The 18939-nt window shown below is 40.3% G+C and overlaps 1 protein-coding gene across 2 annotated transcripts in view; it reads left to right on the top strand.

Moving 5' to 3' along the window:
* hdac8 (histone deacetylase 8) overlaps positions 1-18939 on the top strand; it is a 72568-nt gene that overhangs the window by 37913 nt on the left and 15716 nt on the right. For both annotated transcript variants that reach the window (XM_078412324.1, XM_078412323.1), the window contains exons 8-9: positions 16026-16198; positions 18785-18879. In XM_078412324.1, coding sequence (XP_078268450.1) covers positions 16026-16198; positions 18785-18879 — 268 coding nt within the window. The remainder of the gene's footprint in view (positions 1-16025; positions 16199-18784; positions 18880-18939) is intronic.

Here is an 18939-nt window from a genome sequence, read left to right as displayed (position 1 = left end):
TAATGAATTCACTAAAGCCTTGGTCATTGAGCTGCAGTACCTAGACGTTGCTTGTCCTTGTACATGCTTGGAGACTGACCTCCACGTTATTAACTGAAGGGATCGACATCAGAAGTGTCTTAAACATTTTATTTTTGTAATTATGTGCTCATATGTTGGGTTTGTGTCTATGTGACTTCAGTTGGCAAGGAAACACAAGCCTTTATTTAGATATCTGCTTTTTGGATTTACATTGGGTTAGTTTTTCTATTGTGTCTCTTCATGTTGTGCCTAATAGGTTTGTCTAGCCAATCACATTTGAAATACGACCTAAAAGTTCTGGGTCTTTAAGGAAGACTGCTGATCCAAGGTGGCATAGATATCAGTCTAGTCTACCTTTTTGTTTTCTTGGGTTTGTTCCTTCATTGTGGCACAAGCTCAGAGACTGATTGATCAACATGAAGAGTGAAAGATATTGGAAGCTTGTGCTTCTACATGAGTGCATGGATAGTGCTAGAGGAATATCACAGCATGGAGTGGGGTGGAGGTAAGGAACAAGTTGAAAAGAGGTTGAGGAACAGTCATTGCTAGAAACATGAAGGAGAATCAAAGTTACTGAGGAAAGTGGAATGGTAGAATTAAAGAAACTAATCAATAACATTGTTGGTTATTTTCCCAAGTGGATCAAATACAATTCTGATGCAAATATGGAAAAACAAAAACTACAGGTGCTGGAAATCTGAAATAAAAACAAAAAATGCTGGAGTTACTCATCAGTTGGAGCAGCATCTAGGATGAAAGATACAGGGGGTGACCTTTTTGTCAGAACTGGAAAAGTGCGGAAAAAGAGTGTTTTACATGGAATAGAAAGGGGAGATGTGAAAAGAACAAAGAGAATGCCTGTGATAGGTTGGAGACTAAGATAATCCAGATCATGAAATACATTTTAGTTTTATTTACGAAAGATGGTGAATGCAGAGTGTATAGAAATGCTGTGTATTTCTAACATTCTGTTTAGTTGCAGTTATTCTGGAACTGCTGTTTTCTGCATCTCAATTCCATCATTATTTTTGTTCTTCTGCCATCTTTTTACTCTCTTCACCCCTTTTCCTTTTAATCTACTTAAATACTTTAAATATTTTTTTGTTTTAATACTTTTCCACTTCTGATGATGTCATTGGCCTGAAATGTTTTTCTCTTTAGGTCCTACCAGATCTACTCAAAGCTCCTGATTCTTTGTTTTTATTTTTGGAAATAAGAAATATATATATTTGCCCAGTTACTAACAAAAAGTTGAAGCCTGAGCTTTCATTGAGGGAGTTTCAAAGTTAGAATGGAATTTACACTCTGTTACTTCTTCCTATAAAATACTTTGCCAAAGGTTTGAAAAAAATACGGAAAATATTGGGACCCAAGTAAAATCATGGAAATGTGAATGAATCTAATGTTTAGACTACAATTGTAATCAAGGTCACTGTAGAATCTCCTATAAATAAATAGCTTGTAATTGATTGTGTATTTGGTGCTCTAAAATGTCTGCAGAAAAATAAATTACCCCCAAAAAAGTATTTAATAATAAGTGTGCAGCACATTACTACTTCAGTATGGTCTCTCCTTCAAAAAATACTTGGTATTGTCTGTGCATCAAGATTCAGAGAAAAGCTATCTGTGCCATCCAGTCAAATGATACTTTACACAAGTACAATCAAGCCATTAGCAACTGCAACAGGTCCTGAAGAAAGAAAAATACCAGAGTGCAGAGTATAGTGTTACAGTATTATAGCATTACATTTACTGATAAAATGCAAAACAAAAGTGCAACGGCCGAAATGAAGTCGGTTGGGAGACAGGGACTGTAGCCTTAGACCCTTCAATAGTCTAATAACAGCAGAAAAGAAGCTAGAATGACCAGGGTGTAAATGGTCACTGATTATGGTGACTGCTTTCCTGAGGCAATGTGAAGTGTAGATGCAGTCGATTGGTGGGTGAGGGGAGTCTTGTTTATGTGATGGACTGGACAACATCCATAATTCTCTGCAATTTCTTGCGGTTTGGGGCAGAGCTATTGCCAAAGCAAGCTGTGATGCATCCCAATAGGATGATTTCTTTGGTGCATCTGTAGAGGTTAGTAAGGGTCGTTGGAGACATGCTGGGCTTCCTTTGACTTCTGAGGATGTAAAGGCGTCAGTGTGCTTGGCTATAACTTCAATGTGTTTGGACCACGGCAAATTGTTGGGGATATTTACAGCTAGGAATTTTTAATTAACCATCAACTTCGACAGCATTGATGCTGATTGGGGTATTCACCTTCCTTGAAGTCACAAACTAGCTCCTTTGTCTTACTGACAACGAGGGAGTGGTTGTTATCTTAACTCCTTGTTACTTAGCTCTCTATCTACTTCCTGTACTCCATCTCATCATTTTTCGAGAATGATGACACCATCATTGGAATCCTTGCAGCAGTGCTGAGAATTATTGTGGAGGATGTTTCGTCACCTTACCTGACTGATATGTAGTCTATGGATCAGGATGTCAAGGGTCCAGTTACAGAGTGGGTTGCAGACTCCTGGGTCCAGCGGTTTGGAGATGAGTTTGATTGGGATTATGATGTTGAAGGTGGAGCTATAGTCAACAAATAGGGGGCTGATATAGATGTTCTTGTTACCTCGATGTTCCAAGGATGTGTAGGGTGAAGGAGATAGTGTCTGCCATAGATCTTTGTGACAGTAGGCAAACTACAGTAGATCAAGGCTGTCTGGGAGGCTGCAGTTAATTGTACACCATAACCAGCTTCTCAAAGCATTTCATGGTGGTGGATAGCAGTCATAAAGGCACACTCTTGCTTTTCTTTGCCACTGGGATGATAGTGGTCTTAAATCAGGGTGGAACCTCAGAATGGAGTAGGGAGAGGTAAAAACTACTCCACACAGCTGGTTGTGTAGGTCCTCAGGACACAGCCAGGGACTCAATTTAGGCCTTCTGGAGATTCACTCAGGAAGGCCAAACTGACATCTGCGATAGTGACCGTGGGTACAGGCACACCCAAGGCTATCTGGGCAGATGACGAATTACACTGACCTGTTCAAAGTGAGCATAGAATGTATTGGGCTCATCAGGGAATGACATGTTTAATTATGACTTGCATTGCTTCAAACAAAAGCAGATTTATTATAATGCTGCTTGTAACATTTTACTATGCAGTCCCAGAAAAGAACACCAGCACAATCCAAATGTCATCACATAGGAGTACAAAGGATGCTGTGGGGTTGAGGGAAATGCTACAGGAGAAGGCCTTTACAACGTTTGCATTTCTGTGCATCCTTCCCCAGGGTCAGCTACCTGATCAAATTCATCTGCCATAACTTTCCCAATCTTGTGCAACTGTGGTGTTCATTGCATTAATATAACATTATTATCTCATTGATTATATTCTCTAAAAATCTGTGGTAGGCAGTGACCTTAATATGATATAATTCAACCTGCAGTTTGAGAGGAGGAAGATGAAATCAGATGAGTCAGTTATTTCTGTTGAGTAAAGGTAACTACACAGGCATAAAGGAGGAACTGGCTAAAGTGGTTTGGAAAGGAACCCTAGCAGAAAAGACAGTGGAGCAGCAATGGCAGGAGTTTCTGGGAGTTATTCCCAAAATGCAGGATCTTTACATCCCAAAGAGGAAGAAAGATTCTAAGGGGAGAATGAGGCGACCATTACTAACAAAGGAAGTCAAAAACAGCACAAAACTAAAAAGAGAAGGCATATAATATTGCAAAGATTAGTGGGAAGCTAGAGGATTACGAAGCTTTTAACAAAACAGCAGAAGGTAACTAAAAAGGCAATAAGGGGAGAAAATATGAAGGTAAGCTAGCCAATAATATCAAAGAGGATAACAAAGGTTTATATATAAATAGATCAGATATATAAAGAGTAAATGAGAAGCAAGAGTGGACATCAGACCCCTGGAAAGTGACGCTGGAGAAGTAGTAATAGGGAATAAAGAAATGGCAGATGAATTGAATACATTTTTGCATCAGTCTTTACAGCAGAAGGCACCAGAAACGTGCCAGAAATTCAAGAGAGTCAGGGGGCAGAAGTTAGTAGAGTTGCTATTACCAAGGAGAAGGTGCTGGGGAAGGTCTGAAGGTGGATAAGTCAGTTGGACTAGATAGACTATTCCCCAGGGTTCTGAAAGAGGTAGCTTTCAAGATTGTCGAGGCATTGTATCTGTGTGTCTTGTGTTCTTTAATGTCTACTGCCGGACCCTGACGTGAGAGGACGCTGGCGTTGATTATTCGCCGCTTTTCCGTCAGGATAGTTTGTCTGTTTGTTTCTATGTTAATTGTATTTGTAAAGCGCTTTGTGCATGTGTTAAGGCGCTATATAAAATAAATATATTATTATTATTATTATTATTAGTTGTAATCTTTCAAGAATCACTAGAGTCAGGAGTGGTCCCAGAGCACTGGAAAATTTGTAAATGTTACTCCGCTGTTCAGGAAGGGAATGAGGCAAAAGAGGGGAAACTATCGGCAAGTTAGTCTGACTTCAGTGATTGGTAAGATTTTAGAGTCCATTATTTAGGATGTGGTTTCTGAGTACTTAGAAGCACATGATAAAATAGGCCAAACTCAGCATGGTTTTGTGCAGGGGAGATCTTGCCTGACAAATCTGTTGGGATTCTTTGAGGAAGTAACTTGCAGTATAGACATAAGTGAGTCAGTGGATGTTTACTTGGATTTTCAGAAGGACAAGTTGCGAGAGTGAGCAAAGAAGTAGCAGATGGAATACAGCGTGGCAGTGTGCACATTGGTTGTTGGAATAAAGGTGTAGACTGTTTATAACATGAGGAGAGGATTCAGAAATTGGAGGTGCAAAGGGGTTTGGGAGTGCTGGTGCAGGATTCCCAAAAGATTAATTTGCAAGTTGAATCGGTAGGCAAATGTAATGCTAGCATTAATTTTGGGAGGACTAGTATATAAAAACAGGGATGTAATGCTGAGGCTTTATACGGCACTGATCAGGCCGCATTTTGGGTATTATGAGCAGTTAGGGCCCCATATCTGAGGGATGTGCTAGCTTTGGAGAGAATCCAGAGGAGGTTTACGAGAATGATCCCTGGGATGATGAGCTCTGGGCCTGTAGTCACTGCAGTTTTGAAGGATGAGGAGAGACCTCATTGAATTTACCGAATAGTGAAAGGCCTGGATAGAGTGGATGCAGAGAGGGTGTTTGCACTAGCGGGAGAGTCTTGGGCCAGATTGCACAGCCTCAGAATAAAGGATGTACCTTTAAAAAGGAGATGAGGAGGAATTTCTTTACTCGGAGGGTGGTGAATATGTGGAATTTATTGTCACAGACTGCTGTGGAGATCAAGTTATTGGGTATTTTTAAAGCAAAGATTGACAGGTACTTGATTAATAAGAGTCAAAGGTTACGTGGAGAAGGCAAGATTAGCCATGATTGAATGGTAGAGTAGACTCGATGAGCCGAATTCTACTTCAATGACCTATGAGCTTAGTTGCCCTTTATATCTCAGCTAAATCAAAATAATAGTATCCATTGTACTTCTAATTCTCCTGAAACCATTCCACAATGGTCACTATGTGGACGTGTGAGGCCCAGTCGAATTCAGGTTGGGATAAAAATTGCATTGTATGATTATATGATTGGTGGAGTGACTCAGCGGGTCGAGCAGCATCTGTCGGGAGGGAAAGGAAATGTTCACCTTTTGGGCCAAGAGCCCGCATCAGGACAGGGTTCATACCTAAAAATAGAAAAATGTCAGGCACCCTCACATGGATTGAAACTTCTCCAACCTCCTTCACACATCAACTGGCTCCCCGCAGGGCTGTGTCCTCTCACCCCTGCTCTTCATTCTGTACACTGATGACTGCAGGTCCACCCAGCCAAACTGTCATTTGGTCAAGTATGCTGATGACAGTTCTCCTATCTCTGCTCTCAGGCCCCTCACAGCACCACAGCTCAGCTCTTCATGAGTTTGTGGAGTGGTGCGACAACTCCTGTCTTGAACTAAATGCAAACAAGACCAAGGAGATGGTAGTGACCTTCTCCAACAAGCAGCGAAAACTGGCTGCGGCAGTCATCACGACTATCCACGGGAAGCCTGTGGAGATTGTTGAGGAATATAAGTACCTAGGCACAATCTTCGACAACCTGCTGAAATTTGCCTCCAACACAGAGGGTATCCTCAGGAAATGCCTGAGGAAGCTCAATTCCTTTGGGGAAGGACATCCTCATAAAGTTTTACTACTTCATTGAGAGCGTCATCACGTTCACCTTCACCTGCTGGTTCCACTCCATCAGCCTTCAGAACAGAAACCGTCTGCAGACTGCAGCCAAAGTCTGTTCCAAAATTATTGGACTCCCTGTCAGAGTCCTCTCCACCCTATGCGACCAGCAGATGCTAAGGTCAGCTGGCAGGATTTTACAGGACCCCTCACACGTCCTGTTCTCTGCTTTTGAGTGGCTCCCCTCAGGACGCCGGCTTCGCTGCCCAGGCTCTTGGACACTGAGGAGAAGGGCAACCTTTGTCCCCAAGGCTGTTCAGCTCCTCAACTCCCAACCACACCTGTCCCGCTGCTCACCCTGCTAATCCCCCCCTCCCCCCCATAGCTTTTGTACTACTCTACGTGCCTTTGTAAATTGCCCCATGGGGACAAATAAAGTGTTTTTGAACTGGAACTTGAGGAAGTTCCGGGTCCAATTCTGCAATTGCTGCTAATTCATACAGGGATGAATATGAATGTAATTTACTCTAGGCAAAATAGATTATGAATTAAGTAGCACAAAAAAGGGCTATGTTATCCAATTTCTAAACTAAAGAGCAAATATTTGGAAATTAATTAATGAATAATAGTTAACAATCGTTGTTGATCCACAATTAAATATAGTATTTTAAAATCTCCCTTTCAAAGGCCTATCCCAGTTCATGGCAGATCTTCTTGCATGTAGATTATTTTATTATATCTCCGTATCACTTCATGAGTACTGTGGCTAGAGATAGAGCTTGATATCTGTGGACATTTTGACAGAGAGCTAAATTTTCTCCAACATAATCCACAATCAATAAAGAAACATGGAAGTTACCACTGACTATTATTTTAATGGATACATGGATTTGTTAAAATAGTTAACACTAAATTAATTATGCCCCAGTATCACAATTAAGAATTTGCAGGCTAACCAGTCCACAAATACTGGATGATGGATCTTTATCTTTATTCTTTTGATGAGGTTTATCCTGTTAACGGTATTGGCAAGCAACAGATAAAGGAGACAAGATTTCCTTTACTGACTTTCATCCTGACTGAATGACAAGAAAGCCAAATGTGAACAGGGCTTTTCTTTCAAGTACTTTTAAATATAAAAGGTTGATAATTAGCAGCTTGTGTTCTTAATAGTGTAATAATGAGCACATAATGTAGAACTGAATGCCAGCTCCCTGATTGAAGCTGTTATAGCTAATGATTGGCACATTTGCCCTTAACAATAAGTGATCTCTAGGTACTTAATAAAAGATGATCACTCAGTGTGATCATGAAAACAATTACTGTTCATAATACATTAAGGCACTCTGGTATAGAATAGCCAGAAGGTTAAATTACTTTACTGGATGTCAGAGGAATATAAAATCTGATCAAATATCCATTTTAACTGAGAAAAATATGACCGTTTGTAGACCCATTTATGTACTTTGTAGTTTGGTTTGAATCCCTGTACGTGTGCAACTCCTGTACTTTAAATGTCTGACAAAAGATCCTTTATTGAGGATTAATATACTGGAAGTCAGTGTGTTTCATGGAATGCGTCTACAAAAGAGCAGACTATTGATAACAGAAACAGTGGCCTGCTAAAACATTTAACTGAGCCATCCCTAAAAACTCAGGAGTGTAGCATGAGCTGTAATAGTAAATTCCCACAAATAAAAAGAGTGTAAAAGTGCTTCTCAATACTGGAGTATGTGTAATGTAGTATGTTAGACAGTAACACATTTTCCACAGAGATTTAGGACATGTATTTGGTTCATGCAAGTTCTTAGTTTTGATTGTTAGAGTGAAGAAATATAAAGAAGCCAATGTCAAAGCACCATAAAATAAGATGAAGCATTCCACTTTCCCTTGTAACGACAGGAGATGCAATACCTTTTCTTTCACCTTTTTCCTTACCACCATCCAAGGATTCAAATTGTCTATCCAGATGAGGCAGCATTTCACTTGTACTTCCTCACATCTAGTGGACTACATTGGGAATTCACAACGTGTTCTTGTTACACTGGACACCCCAACCTGCATTCGGTCTACGGGACCAACCCTGAGCTTTTGGTTTTCTGCCACTTTAATTCCCCACCCCACTTCCATTTGGGCCTTTCAGACTGTGGCCTTTCTGCACAATTAAACACCTCATTGTCCTTTAGGGCATGTTGCAGCTTTCTGGACATGGTATTGAATTTGTCAACTTCAGGTGACTCCCTCTTTCTGTCTGTATCAGAATTAATCATTTCTTTCCTATCACCAGTTTAGTCTATTGTTTCTCGTTCTGTTGGAATAATTTAGCCAGCAGGGCATGCTCCACAGCCTTGTTTTGAACAACACATAACTGCTGCTTTAATTCATCTGATTTCGCCTTATCAGAAATATTACCTCTGTTTTACCCCCACCCTCCAAACGAAAATGCTGCTAAAAACGATTTTTCTATCTTTCCCAGTTAGTTCCGGACCTGAAATGTTAACTCTTATCTTTCTGCAGGTGTTGCCTGACCTGCAGAGTGTTGCCAGCATTTTATGTTTTTATAGCAAAAGTTGATCTTACTACACGTGTCATTGCTGATCAATTTGAGTGAAGTTGATGTAGGTTTGCACCATAGAAATTATATAAGACCGGAAACTAAATTAAGTGGCTGGGGAAAATAGATTTTAAGTTGGAATTTTACCCTTGCCATTGGGAGAAACAAATAATTTTAATTTTCTAAGACTATTTTTCCCACCTCTTTGATTTCTCGTGTAAGCTCATTATAAATGTCTGTTAACTGCACATAATTGAATAGAAAACATGGTGGTTCCAGTATATTTCCCATATTTACCCCTATTCAAATGCTTCACCAATTATTTCAGTGGATCTGTTTATAGAAGATTTCTTGTAGATAATTAGGGGCCTGTCCCACTTAGGTGTTTTCTTAGGCGACTGCCGGTGACGGCAATAGTCGTAGCAGTTCGCCAAAAAAAACGGCGACTGGACCACCCCTACGACAAGCTACAACAACCTACCACCTAGTCGACGTCAAGCTACGGCAAGCTACCGACAACCGTCGACCCAATTGTCGCGACTTAGGACGTCCACCTACGAATGCACCTACGACAACCTACGACCACACAGGCGGCAATCTACGACAACCGAAGTCAACCTACGTCGACCTGCAACAAGCTGCGACTGTCGGCGACAACTGAAGACAATTCACATCATTTTGGCCTCCGGTTTTGACGCCTATAGCTCACACCCTCTGGTCTTGGCAACATCCTTGTAAATCTTCTCTGAACCCTTTCAGGCTTGACAATATCTTTTCTATAACATGGTCTCTCTCTCTCTCTCTCTCTCGTATGGGTCGATGCTCAATGAAATGTTGCGTGATCGTTTGGTGTGTGGGATTGATGATGACCACATTCAGCATCGGTTATTGTCGGAAGCCACGCTGGATTTCGACAAGGCACTCGGTATCGCCACCGCTATGGAGACGGCAGACCGCATTGTGCGTATGGGTCGATGCTCAATGAAATGTTGCGTGATCGTTTGGTGTGTGGGATTGATGATGACCACATTCAGCGTCGGAAGCCACGCTGGATTTCGACAAGGCACTCGGTATCGCCACCGCTATGGAGACGGCAGACCGCATCTTAATATCTTAAATAACATCGAGTGGACCGCTTTGTTATTTGGCCGAGGCGATCTTGTGTCCAGACCTGTGTTGTTTTGGTCTCCCACTCAATGCGTGCTTTAGAGAATGATACTGAGTAAAACGTATCATTAATTGGCGACGAGGATAAACTTGTTTTGAAGTTTCGTCTGGTGACTTGCTGTTGTGGCTACAATGGCTATTTTTGGCTCAATAGGGGAATTTGATGTTGCACAGGGCGACTGGGTGCAGTACGCCGAGCGCATTGAACATTACTTCCTAGCCAACGACATTACAGATGCAGGAAAGAAGAGGGCTATCTTGCTTTCCGTGTGTGGAGGACCAACGTACAGACTCATCTCGAGTTTACTGGCTCCACAGAAACCTGGGCAAGTTGAATATTTGGAGATTGTGTCAACAGTCACGAATCACAAGGTTCCAAAACCGTCGGTCATCGTCCAGCGTTACAAATTCAACTCTCGTCATCGTCAACCGGGTGAGTCAGTTGCTGATTATGTGGCCGAGTTACGTCACCTCGCTGAACATTGTGCGTATGGGTCGATGCTCAATGAAATGTTGCGTGATCGTTTGGTGTGTGGGATTGATGATGACCACATTCAGCGTCGGTTATTGTCGGAAGCCACGCTGGATTTCGACAAGGCACTCGGTATCGCCACCGCTATGGAGACGGCAGACCGCAACACGGCTGATCTCCGTGACGGGAAACAAAAGCCAAGCCAAGCGATAAACAAAATCACGAAATCAAGGGGGCCTCACTGTGGTCAGCCCAAGTGGGGAACCGTAAGAGGATCTTCGTGTTATCGCTGTGGTGGCTCTCCCCACACTGACCTGAACGACTGTCCAGCGAAACAGGTGGATTGTTTCAACTGCGGTAAAAAAGGGCATTTCTCGCGGATGTGCAAGTCGAGTGGGAAAAATGCTCAGCGTGGCAAAGATGACTATTTGGAAAGAGCAATTTCGGGTTCTACAGGATGAAAATCAGCACCTTCAGATGACTATTCAAGCATTGCAGGATGAACTCCGAATCCAGCGGGATCTGAACCAACTCCTTCAGCAGGACAACAGCATCCGAACCAGTGAACCATTTGTCATTGAGTTGACTGAGGAAAATTTCCATCATCTTCACGCTGAACATGAACGTCAGGCTAAGGAGCTATTCCTATTGCGCAAGACTCTGGAGGAAATGGAGTTGCGCATTGAGACTCAGAAACAAACCCTTAGTGCCCGTGATGAGTCAATTAAAAAACTCCTAGAAATGCTACAGAGCAAAGCACTTTCCTCAAAGGCGACAGAAGAGGACCATGAGCGAATAAGGCAACTAGCTGAAGCAGAGATGCTTGTGAACCAGTTAGAAAACATAATTGATCAAATAGATAAAGAAAATCATCAGCTAAGAGAAAATATTCAGCGGAGATGTGAAGTGGGTCCAGATTCTGCCAAGACAAAGGCCTTACAAACGAGTTACATACATACATACATACATACATACATACATACATACATACCTACCTCCCTCCCTCCCTCCCTCCCTCCCCCTCTCTCTCTCTCTCTCTCTCTCTCTCTCTCTCTCTCTCCTTTTGATGGCATTCATCACAATAATTTTCAACATATAGTTACCATAGCAAGTGTTTTTTGTGTATTTTCCAAGTTGGAGATGAAATTCACTTACAGACATCTTTAAAGGAATCTGTTACATGGATATGGCCCCTGTAGCATCCTGTAATAGCTGATTATAGATAAACCAGATGGAGACAAACCTGTTAGTCTCAGAAATCATCATTTATAGATACATGACAAGTAAAATATTGATATGTAGCTTAGATTCTTATGGATCATGAGATATTTTGAACTAAACAAATTGAGGCTTGTGAGATAGATTTTTTAAATATAATAAGTCAATATTTCCTCCCTGCAATTTCCCTTTGACTATCCATTTTATTATAGTTTACTAGGCAAATGGATGCCTTCTTTCAGATCTATGTATGTCAAAGAATGACCAGGTACAGTCTTTGTTTTGTCCATCTCCCTTAAATTAGACCCGGTTTCACCACTTAATCATGTAATGCTGGAGTGTCTGGAACTTTCATACCAATGTTACTCAACAACAGAACTGGAAAAAAACACAGATTTTACAAATGTGTTAAAGTATACTTGCTTGGAGGGCTGATTTTTTCTTTGTTTAAATGGTTAGTTTTTTGTATTATTACCAAAGTAGTGGGATCATTGATCCAAATTAACAAATTAAAGCTAGTGATGATCCACTTCTCTACGGTTAATCCTATTCTCTTCAATAGTTAGACTTGGTGACTTTAAACAGTCAGCAGCCTGTAACAGGGAGTTACACCACCAAGGATATTTACCAGACCATTGACTGAATTCCTATTTATTGTTATGTTAGGCACTGCAACACTTCTTAACCAGAATCTTGTGATGATAATTGAATCTGTACTGTTGTTATTACAATTGCCTTGAGCAATCGACTGCAGTAATTACTTGCAATGTAATTACAGTGCTTCATGTTAATGACTCCATCTCTCCGGGTAATTTAGCTGACGTGCATTGTCGATGACTGTCAGCAGTAATAATTGTTCCCAACCAGTTATCACACTGCCATTCAAATACAATGTTTGCAATCAATGCGATAGTTTAAAAGAGTTGCTTTGTTAATAGAATTTCCTATTGATGCGGCACAATCATCCTGAATTTATTGTAGTTATAGAGACTATTAAGGGTTAGACCTTCCAAAGTGTTGAGCAAGTTTGAATCCTCATAAGATTTGTTCCGGCAATATATTTCATGAAAATATGTATGTTGCTTATATAATACTGTTTTAATTATGATTTTATATTATTAAACAAGGAAATCTTTTATAAACAATACCTACTATGAAATAGATTTGTAGAACCTGTAAACAATTAGTCCTTGAAGGTGGAATGGGTGTGTTTTACACTGGTATTGAGAGGCGCTGTTATAATCCACTCCAGATGCCAGCATGGAGAAAGGAGGTTTATTGCGTCTAGTCAACTATTAAAAGAAAATATTCAGACCATCATTTTGAGGCATAAATATGACCATTTTGTTTGATTTTATTCAATTTCTGTCTGCTCTGATTTAGTTTTACTTGTATGTGACAGTTTTAAAATTTGGACATTTAATCATTCTTCCAAAGACAACTGTTACAATCAGATGTTTTGTCTCTTTGACATTGGTAGTTCACAAGTGTTCAGAAACACTGAGTGAAAGAACAGGCTAAGGACAGAATGCATTCTAATAATCATGTTGCACTAAGTTATGTTTGATATTGCTTCAAATTGTTTACAAGGTGTAATGTTCCACACAATAATATGGTGGAAGAGGAGACTAAGGTAGTGGCATATAAAGCCCATTGGTGATTCTGAGTGAATTTTACATAAATTGTTGAGAGACACAAGACTGTATACCGAGAATTGCAGTGGAGATTTTTAAGGAGAATAAAAGTTGGGAAGTTAAACTAGGGCAGGATTGTCACATTGAATGAATTAAATCCTAGGAAGTGTGGTAAAGCAGTGATATTGGAGTCCAAGTACAATAGTTTTCTGAAGGTGGTGTCACAGGTTGACAAGGCAATGAATAAGAGTTTTGGCATGCTGGCCTTCATCAGTCAGGAAATTAAGCATTGAAGATGGGGTGTTGTGTTAAATTATGAAGAGTACAGAGAAGATTTGTGTGGATGTTGCCAGGACTTAAGTTACTGACTAATAGGGAAATGTTGGGCGGGCTAGGTTTTTTTATGGATTGGAGTGCAAGAGACTGAGAAGTGATCTTACAGAGGTGTATACAATCATGAGGGGAAAGGATAAGATGAATACATAGTCTTTTTCCCAGGGAAGGAGAATCATGAATTAAAGAACAGATTTAAAATGAGAGGGGAAAAATTCAATAGGAACTTGAGGGACAACCTTTTCACATGGATGATGTTGGGTATATGGAACAAGCTGCCAGATTAAGTAATTGAGGCAGATATAATAACCACATTTAAATATTTGGACAGTACATGGTTGGGAAAGATTTAGAGGGATATGGGCCATGTATGGGCAAATGAAACCATTTCGATGGGGCATCTTGGTTAGCATGGAAAAATTGGGCCCAAGGTCCTGTTTGCATGCTCTATGACAAGTCTACCACCAGCTTTTTATCACTTTTCTACAGTTTTTAATTGAATATTTTTCCTTGGTATTTTATTCTTTCTCATTGAGTGTATCGTTCCATTTGAAATACATTTCTGCTGAGCATTATAAATGTCTACTTGGTATCTGACACTGCTCATCTGTTGATTTTTTTCTTTAGCCTATTTTCTTTGTCTTATTGAGACACTTTTCCTTCATTCGTTTATTGTTGTCCTTATTTAAGTTAAGAATGCTGGTTTTGGTACTGAGGTGTTCCCCCATCAAATTGTACCTTGGATTCTATCATGTGGTGACCTTACTCCTTGGACCATCCTTGACATCTCTCATTAATCATAACTCTTTGCACATGATCAAATCTAAAAATGAGCCTCTGCCCAGGGGTGCAACATATTGCTCTAAGAAACAATCCACACATTCAAATTCCACAATACCCTTGGCAGTCCAGGCAATATGCAGATTAAAATCAGCCACGATGTTTGCCCATTGATAGTCTCCCATTTATGCTTTGTCCTACCATGAGCCAATACTTTAGTGATCTGTAGAACATTTCCACCCATGTCATCTATCCCTTTAATCCCTCCTTTCATCCCTCCATGAACTTGTATAACTGCTCAACACGGCACTGATACCTTTCTTGATTAACAATGCTACCCCACCTCCTTTTGCTTTCTGCCCATTCTTTTAGAGCATAACCTTTTGGAAAATATTGTCAGCTGCAACCACATATCTGTAGTAGTTTTAAAAACAAGCTCATTTATTTCTATTTGAGTTGGCATGTTGCAAACATTCAGAATTCTGATAAATAGCCTTAAACTTTGACTTTTTACAGTTGTTACACCAGTTCCAATTTCTTATATTTGCATCTCTTTCTGTCTTGCTTTGATTTTGACTCCTTCGCCACTCTGTGGCACAGGTCTGTCATTTAGTCTTAATTTATTAAGCTTCTCTATTCTTTTTAACCTTTATCCCCTCTAATTAGTTTAAAATCCTTTTAATAACGCTAATTAGACAGTTCACCAGGACACTGGTTCCATCATGGTTCAAATGAAGCCCAGCTCAAGATAACAGGTCTCTCTACCCCCAGTACAGGACATTCTTACCTTTATGATGCTGCTTTCCAATTACACCCCGGGATTCTCTCAATCTCTCAACAAGATCTCTTCCCTAGTCCTATCTATGTCATTAGTGTCCTTGTGGGCCACAACAACTGTATCCTCCCCTTCTACTCTAAATTCCTCTCCAGATCGGATAACAGTGTCTTCCTCTAACCATACTATCTCCTACAATTATTATATTTTTCTTTTTTCTTTCCATATCATATGACCCATCTGTGCTACAAGGCTCTGGACAATTTGCACGTTCTTCCTGCAGTCCCTACCAATGTCCAAACATGGACAAGAACCTCATCCCCATTAGGGAAGGATAAAGGCTGAGATTCCTACAAAGCTGGCTCGCTCCTCCTGCATATTTAGCAGTTAATCCTCCTGTTGCTGACCACTGATTAAAATCACTAATTTAATCTTTGGAGTGTCCGGATACCTGCCACCCCCTGCCCCTGCTTCCCCTGATGTTTCACATTGTCTGAAGTTCAGGCTCCAGCTCATCAGCTCTGGGCTGAAGTGTCTTGAGCTGCCAACACTTGCTGCAGGTATGGGCACCATGAGCCACAATGGTGTTTAACCAGGTACCACATGTTGCATTTACAATACATCATCTGCCCAGCCATATCTCTTCTATTTAATTTATTAGTATGGTCAAGATATAATCAATCTGTTATAGGTTTGATGACAGGCTGTCTACATAAATGGATTCAGAGTAGTAGTCAGCACAGACAAGATATGTGTCTCCTACCACATGAATATGTGAAAGTCACTGAATATATATGATTTTGATACATTAAATGCAGGACATATCTATTGCCCCCTAATATCTGTTTATTATTTATTTCTCTCTAGTGTGTTGAAAGAGGTTTATGCTTCATTTAACCCTGAAGCAGTAGTCTGTCAGCTAGGAGCAGACACTATTGCTGGAGACCCCATGTGCTCATTTAATCTGACACCGGTAGGAGTGGGAAAGTGCCTGCGTTACATACTGAACTGGGAGTTGCCAACTCTGATCTTGGGAGGAGGTGAGTTCATTTGCCTTTTGCTGAAGGATATTTGCTAATAAATATGGAAGTCATTGCAAATAGATAAGCGACAGTTATATTGTTGGTTGGAACAAAGAGGTTCAAAATAAGTGTGTATACCTTGACAGCTAGAATTATTTTTTAAAACAAAAACCTCCAAGTAATTGTATAATTATGTCATCATGGAGTGAAGTCTGTGTACAGTCTGGTCTTTTGGGCATGCCCCAGTATGCCAGAACTACATTAGCGACAAATTACACAATTGTTGTAACTCAGCCTGGTTTCACCTGCCAAATGCCTTCACTCCATTAGAGAAATTTCCCTTTGTTCTATTCCCCCAACCCTTCATTCTTCACTGTTGCCTAGACTGATTTGTTTTTCTCTTTCTTAGATTTGATGAAAAATCTCTCATCTGAAACATTAACTCTTTTCTGTTTCTAAAGATGCTGCCTGACTGGCTAAGTTTTTCAAGCATTATAAATATTCTGTTTCTTTATATATCATGTTGGCTCAAATTTTCTAATATTACTCTTATAAGTGTGGCCTGTTCCCCTGGTCCAGCAACCTTGCATTATCAATACGTTGCACCACAAACTGAATGTGCTGATAACTGCCACCATTTACCCATTTCAACTTGCCCGCTCAGCCATTTCCTTTGATTGACAAATCCCTGCTCCACCTGCTCTCCTACTGAAAACTAGCTTGTAATCCCTTCTCACCTGTATCCACCTACCGCTTGCCACACTTTGTCCCACCCCTCCTCCCCCACCGCCCACCCCTCAACTCTCTTCCAGATTTCTCCTTCCCCACTACAATTAGTCTGAAGAAACGTCCTGATCCGAAACGTTGCCTATCCATGTTCTTCAGAGCTGCTGCCTGAGCCACTGGATTACTGCAGCACTTTGTCTTTTTTTGTATCTCTCTTCTACTCAGTCCTGACAGAGGGTCACAGATCCAAAATGTTCACCTTTTGCTCTTTCCACAAGTGCCACCTGATCTGCTGAGTTTTTCAAACATTTTCTGTTCATATTTCAGATTCCCACCTTCAGCAATTTTACTTTTGATTTTTGAAATGTATACAGGGTTCTGCTTACTTGTTTCGAGCAGTGCTTCCTTTTGTGTATAATCAAACATGTTTGTAAAGTAATGGGCGAATGGGTCCATCCTTAAAATATATATTTTGAATGGGAGAAACTGGAATAAGCTCATCACAATCATATACCAGACACAACGGTAGATCTCTTTGATGGTGGTGAGGTCAAAACCCGTGATGGACTGGGCAATATCCTCCACTTTCTGCAGCCTCCTTTGTTGCTAGGTGTTTGGGTTACCCACTCCGGCCCCGATGCAACCAATCAGTGTGCTCTCTGTCACACATCTTTGCAAATTCGAGAGATTAATTAACGACATGCTGAATCACTTCGATCTTTTTGGGAAGTAGAGGTGCTGATGCGCTTTATTTATGAATGCGTCAATGTATTGGCCCCAGGAAAGATCCTCAGAGACGTATGTCCAGGAACTTGAAACTGTTGACTCTCTCGACTGCTATCCATTCGATGAAGACAGTTTCATGGTTTCATTGCTTACCCTTCCCGAATTCACCAGTCTATTTCCTTGACCTTACTAACATTGAGAGCAAGATTGTTGTTCTGATACCACTCAATTAGATAATCAATCTCCCTCCTGTACTCTGACATATCCCTTACCCGTTAATCGTCCAATTACAGTGGTATTGTACCACCGTAATTACCCTTGATATAAATTAATTTGAGATGTCTTTGAAATAAATCTTCATCAGAAAGACTATACAGTAACTTACAAACCTTAATTTATAATATTGCTCTATCCATGCACAAGTGGAGGATGATGTTTTAGGTTGAATGTTAAAAGTGGTAGATATCTGGCACAAACAAATCTTCATGTGCAGATAAAGGGGGAAGAGGAGAGAATAAAAGAGGGCTTGTGTTCTTGTTGTTATTCTCTTAAACATTTCCCCTTTCTTGATATGCCTTAGCTTTACAATCCCCACTGAGAGGGTGGGTAGATGTGCCAGTTGTAATTGAAAGTATGTAAAGATTGTCAGTCCCACAATTCATACAGGAAATAAAAGCACTTCTAGAAAACTATCATTTGGTTATTTTGGGAAAGAATGGATTGATATCAACTCAGCAGTTGTCCACAAAGATATAATTAAGATCAGTAGCTCACAGTGTAAACCACAGCAGACACAGACACATATTTTGATTACTTAATAGGTTGTTAATGAGAAGGCTTCTTCGAAATTTCTGCTTGATGTTAAGATAGTTAATGAATCACACTGGTGTTGGAGGGATAAAACAAACAAAGATCTACTGCATGTCCATGTATTGATGATTTAACACATTGTGCCAGCTCAGAAAATATATGTTATAGCATAAAAAGAAGAAAGACAAAATAATTGATAGGCAATGTATCTTTAAAGGTAACCTACTTTAATACATAGCATGGTAGTGAAGTAGTATTAAAATAAAAAACTAATATTTACAGCTCCTTTGGCTTTGTCTCATAAGATATTTCTACATTGGTCTGTTTTTTTGGTGGTGACAGGGGGCTATAATCATGCTAACACAGCACGATGCTGGACATACCTAACTGCCATTATCCTGGGAAAAACTATCTCTTCAGAGATTCCTGATCATGAGGTAAGACTGCAATGGGCTTCTTTTCCTTGCTTACAGCTGAGTCATTCCAACTAATCAAAT

This window comes from Rhinoraja longicauda, chromosome 15 (genome assembly GCF_053455715.1).
Source record: "Rhinoraja longicauda isolate Sanriku21f chromosome 15, sRhiLon1.1, whole genome shotgun sequence".
Classification (NCBI taxonomy): Eukaryota; Metazoa; Chordata; class Chondrichthyes; order Rajiformes; family Arhynchobatidae; genus Rhinoraja; species Rhinoraja longicauda.
Note: the sequence above shows the minus strand (reverse complement) of the source record. Positions and strands in the feature narration are given on the sequence as shown.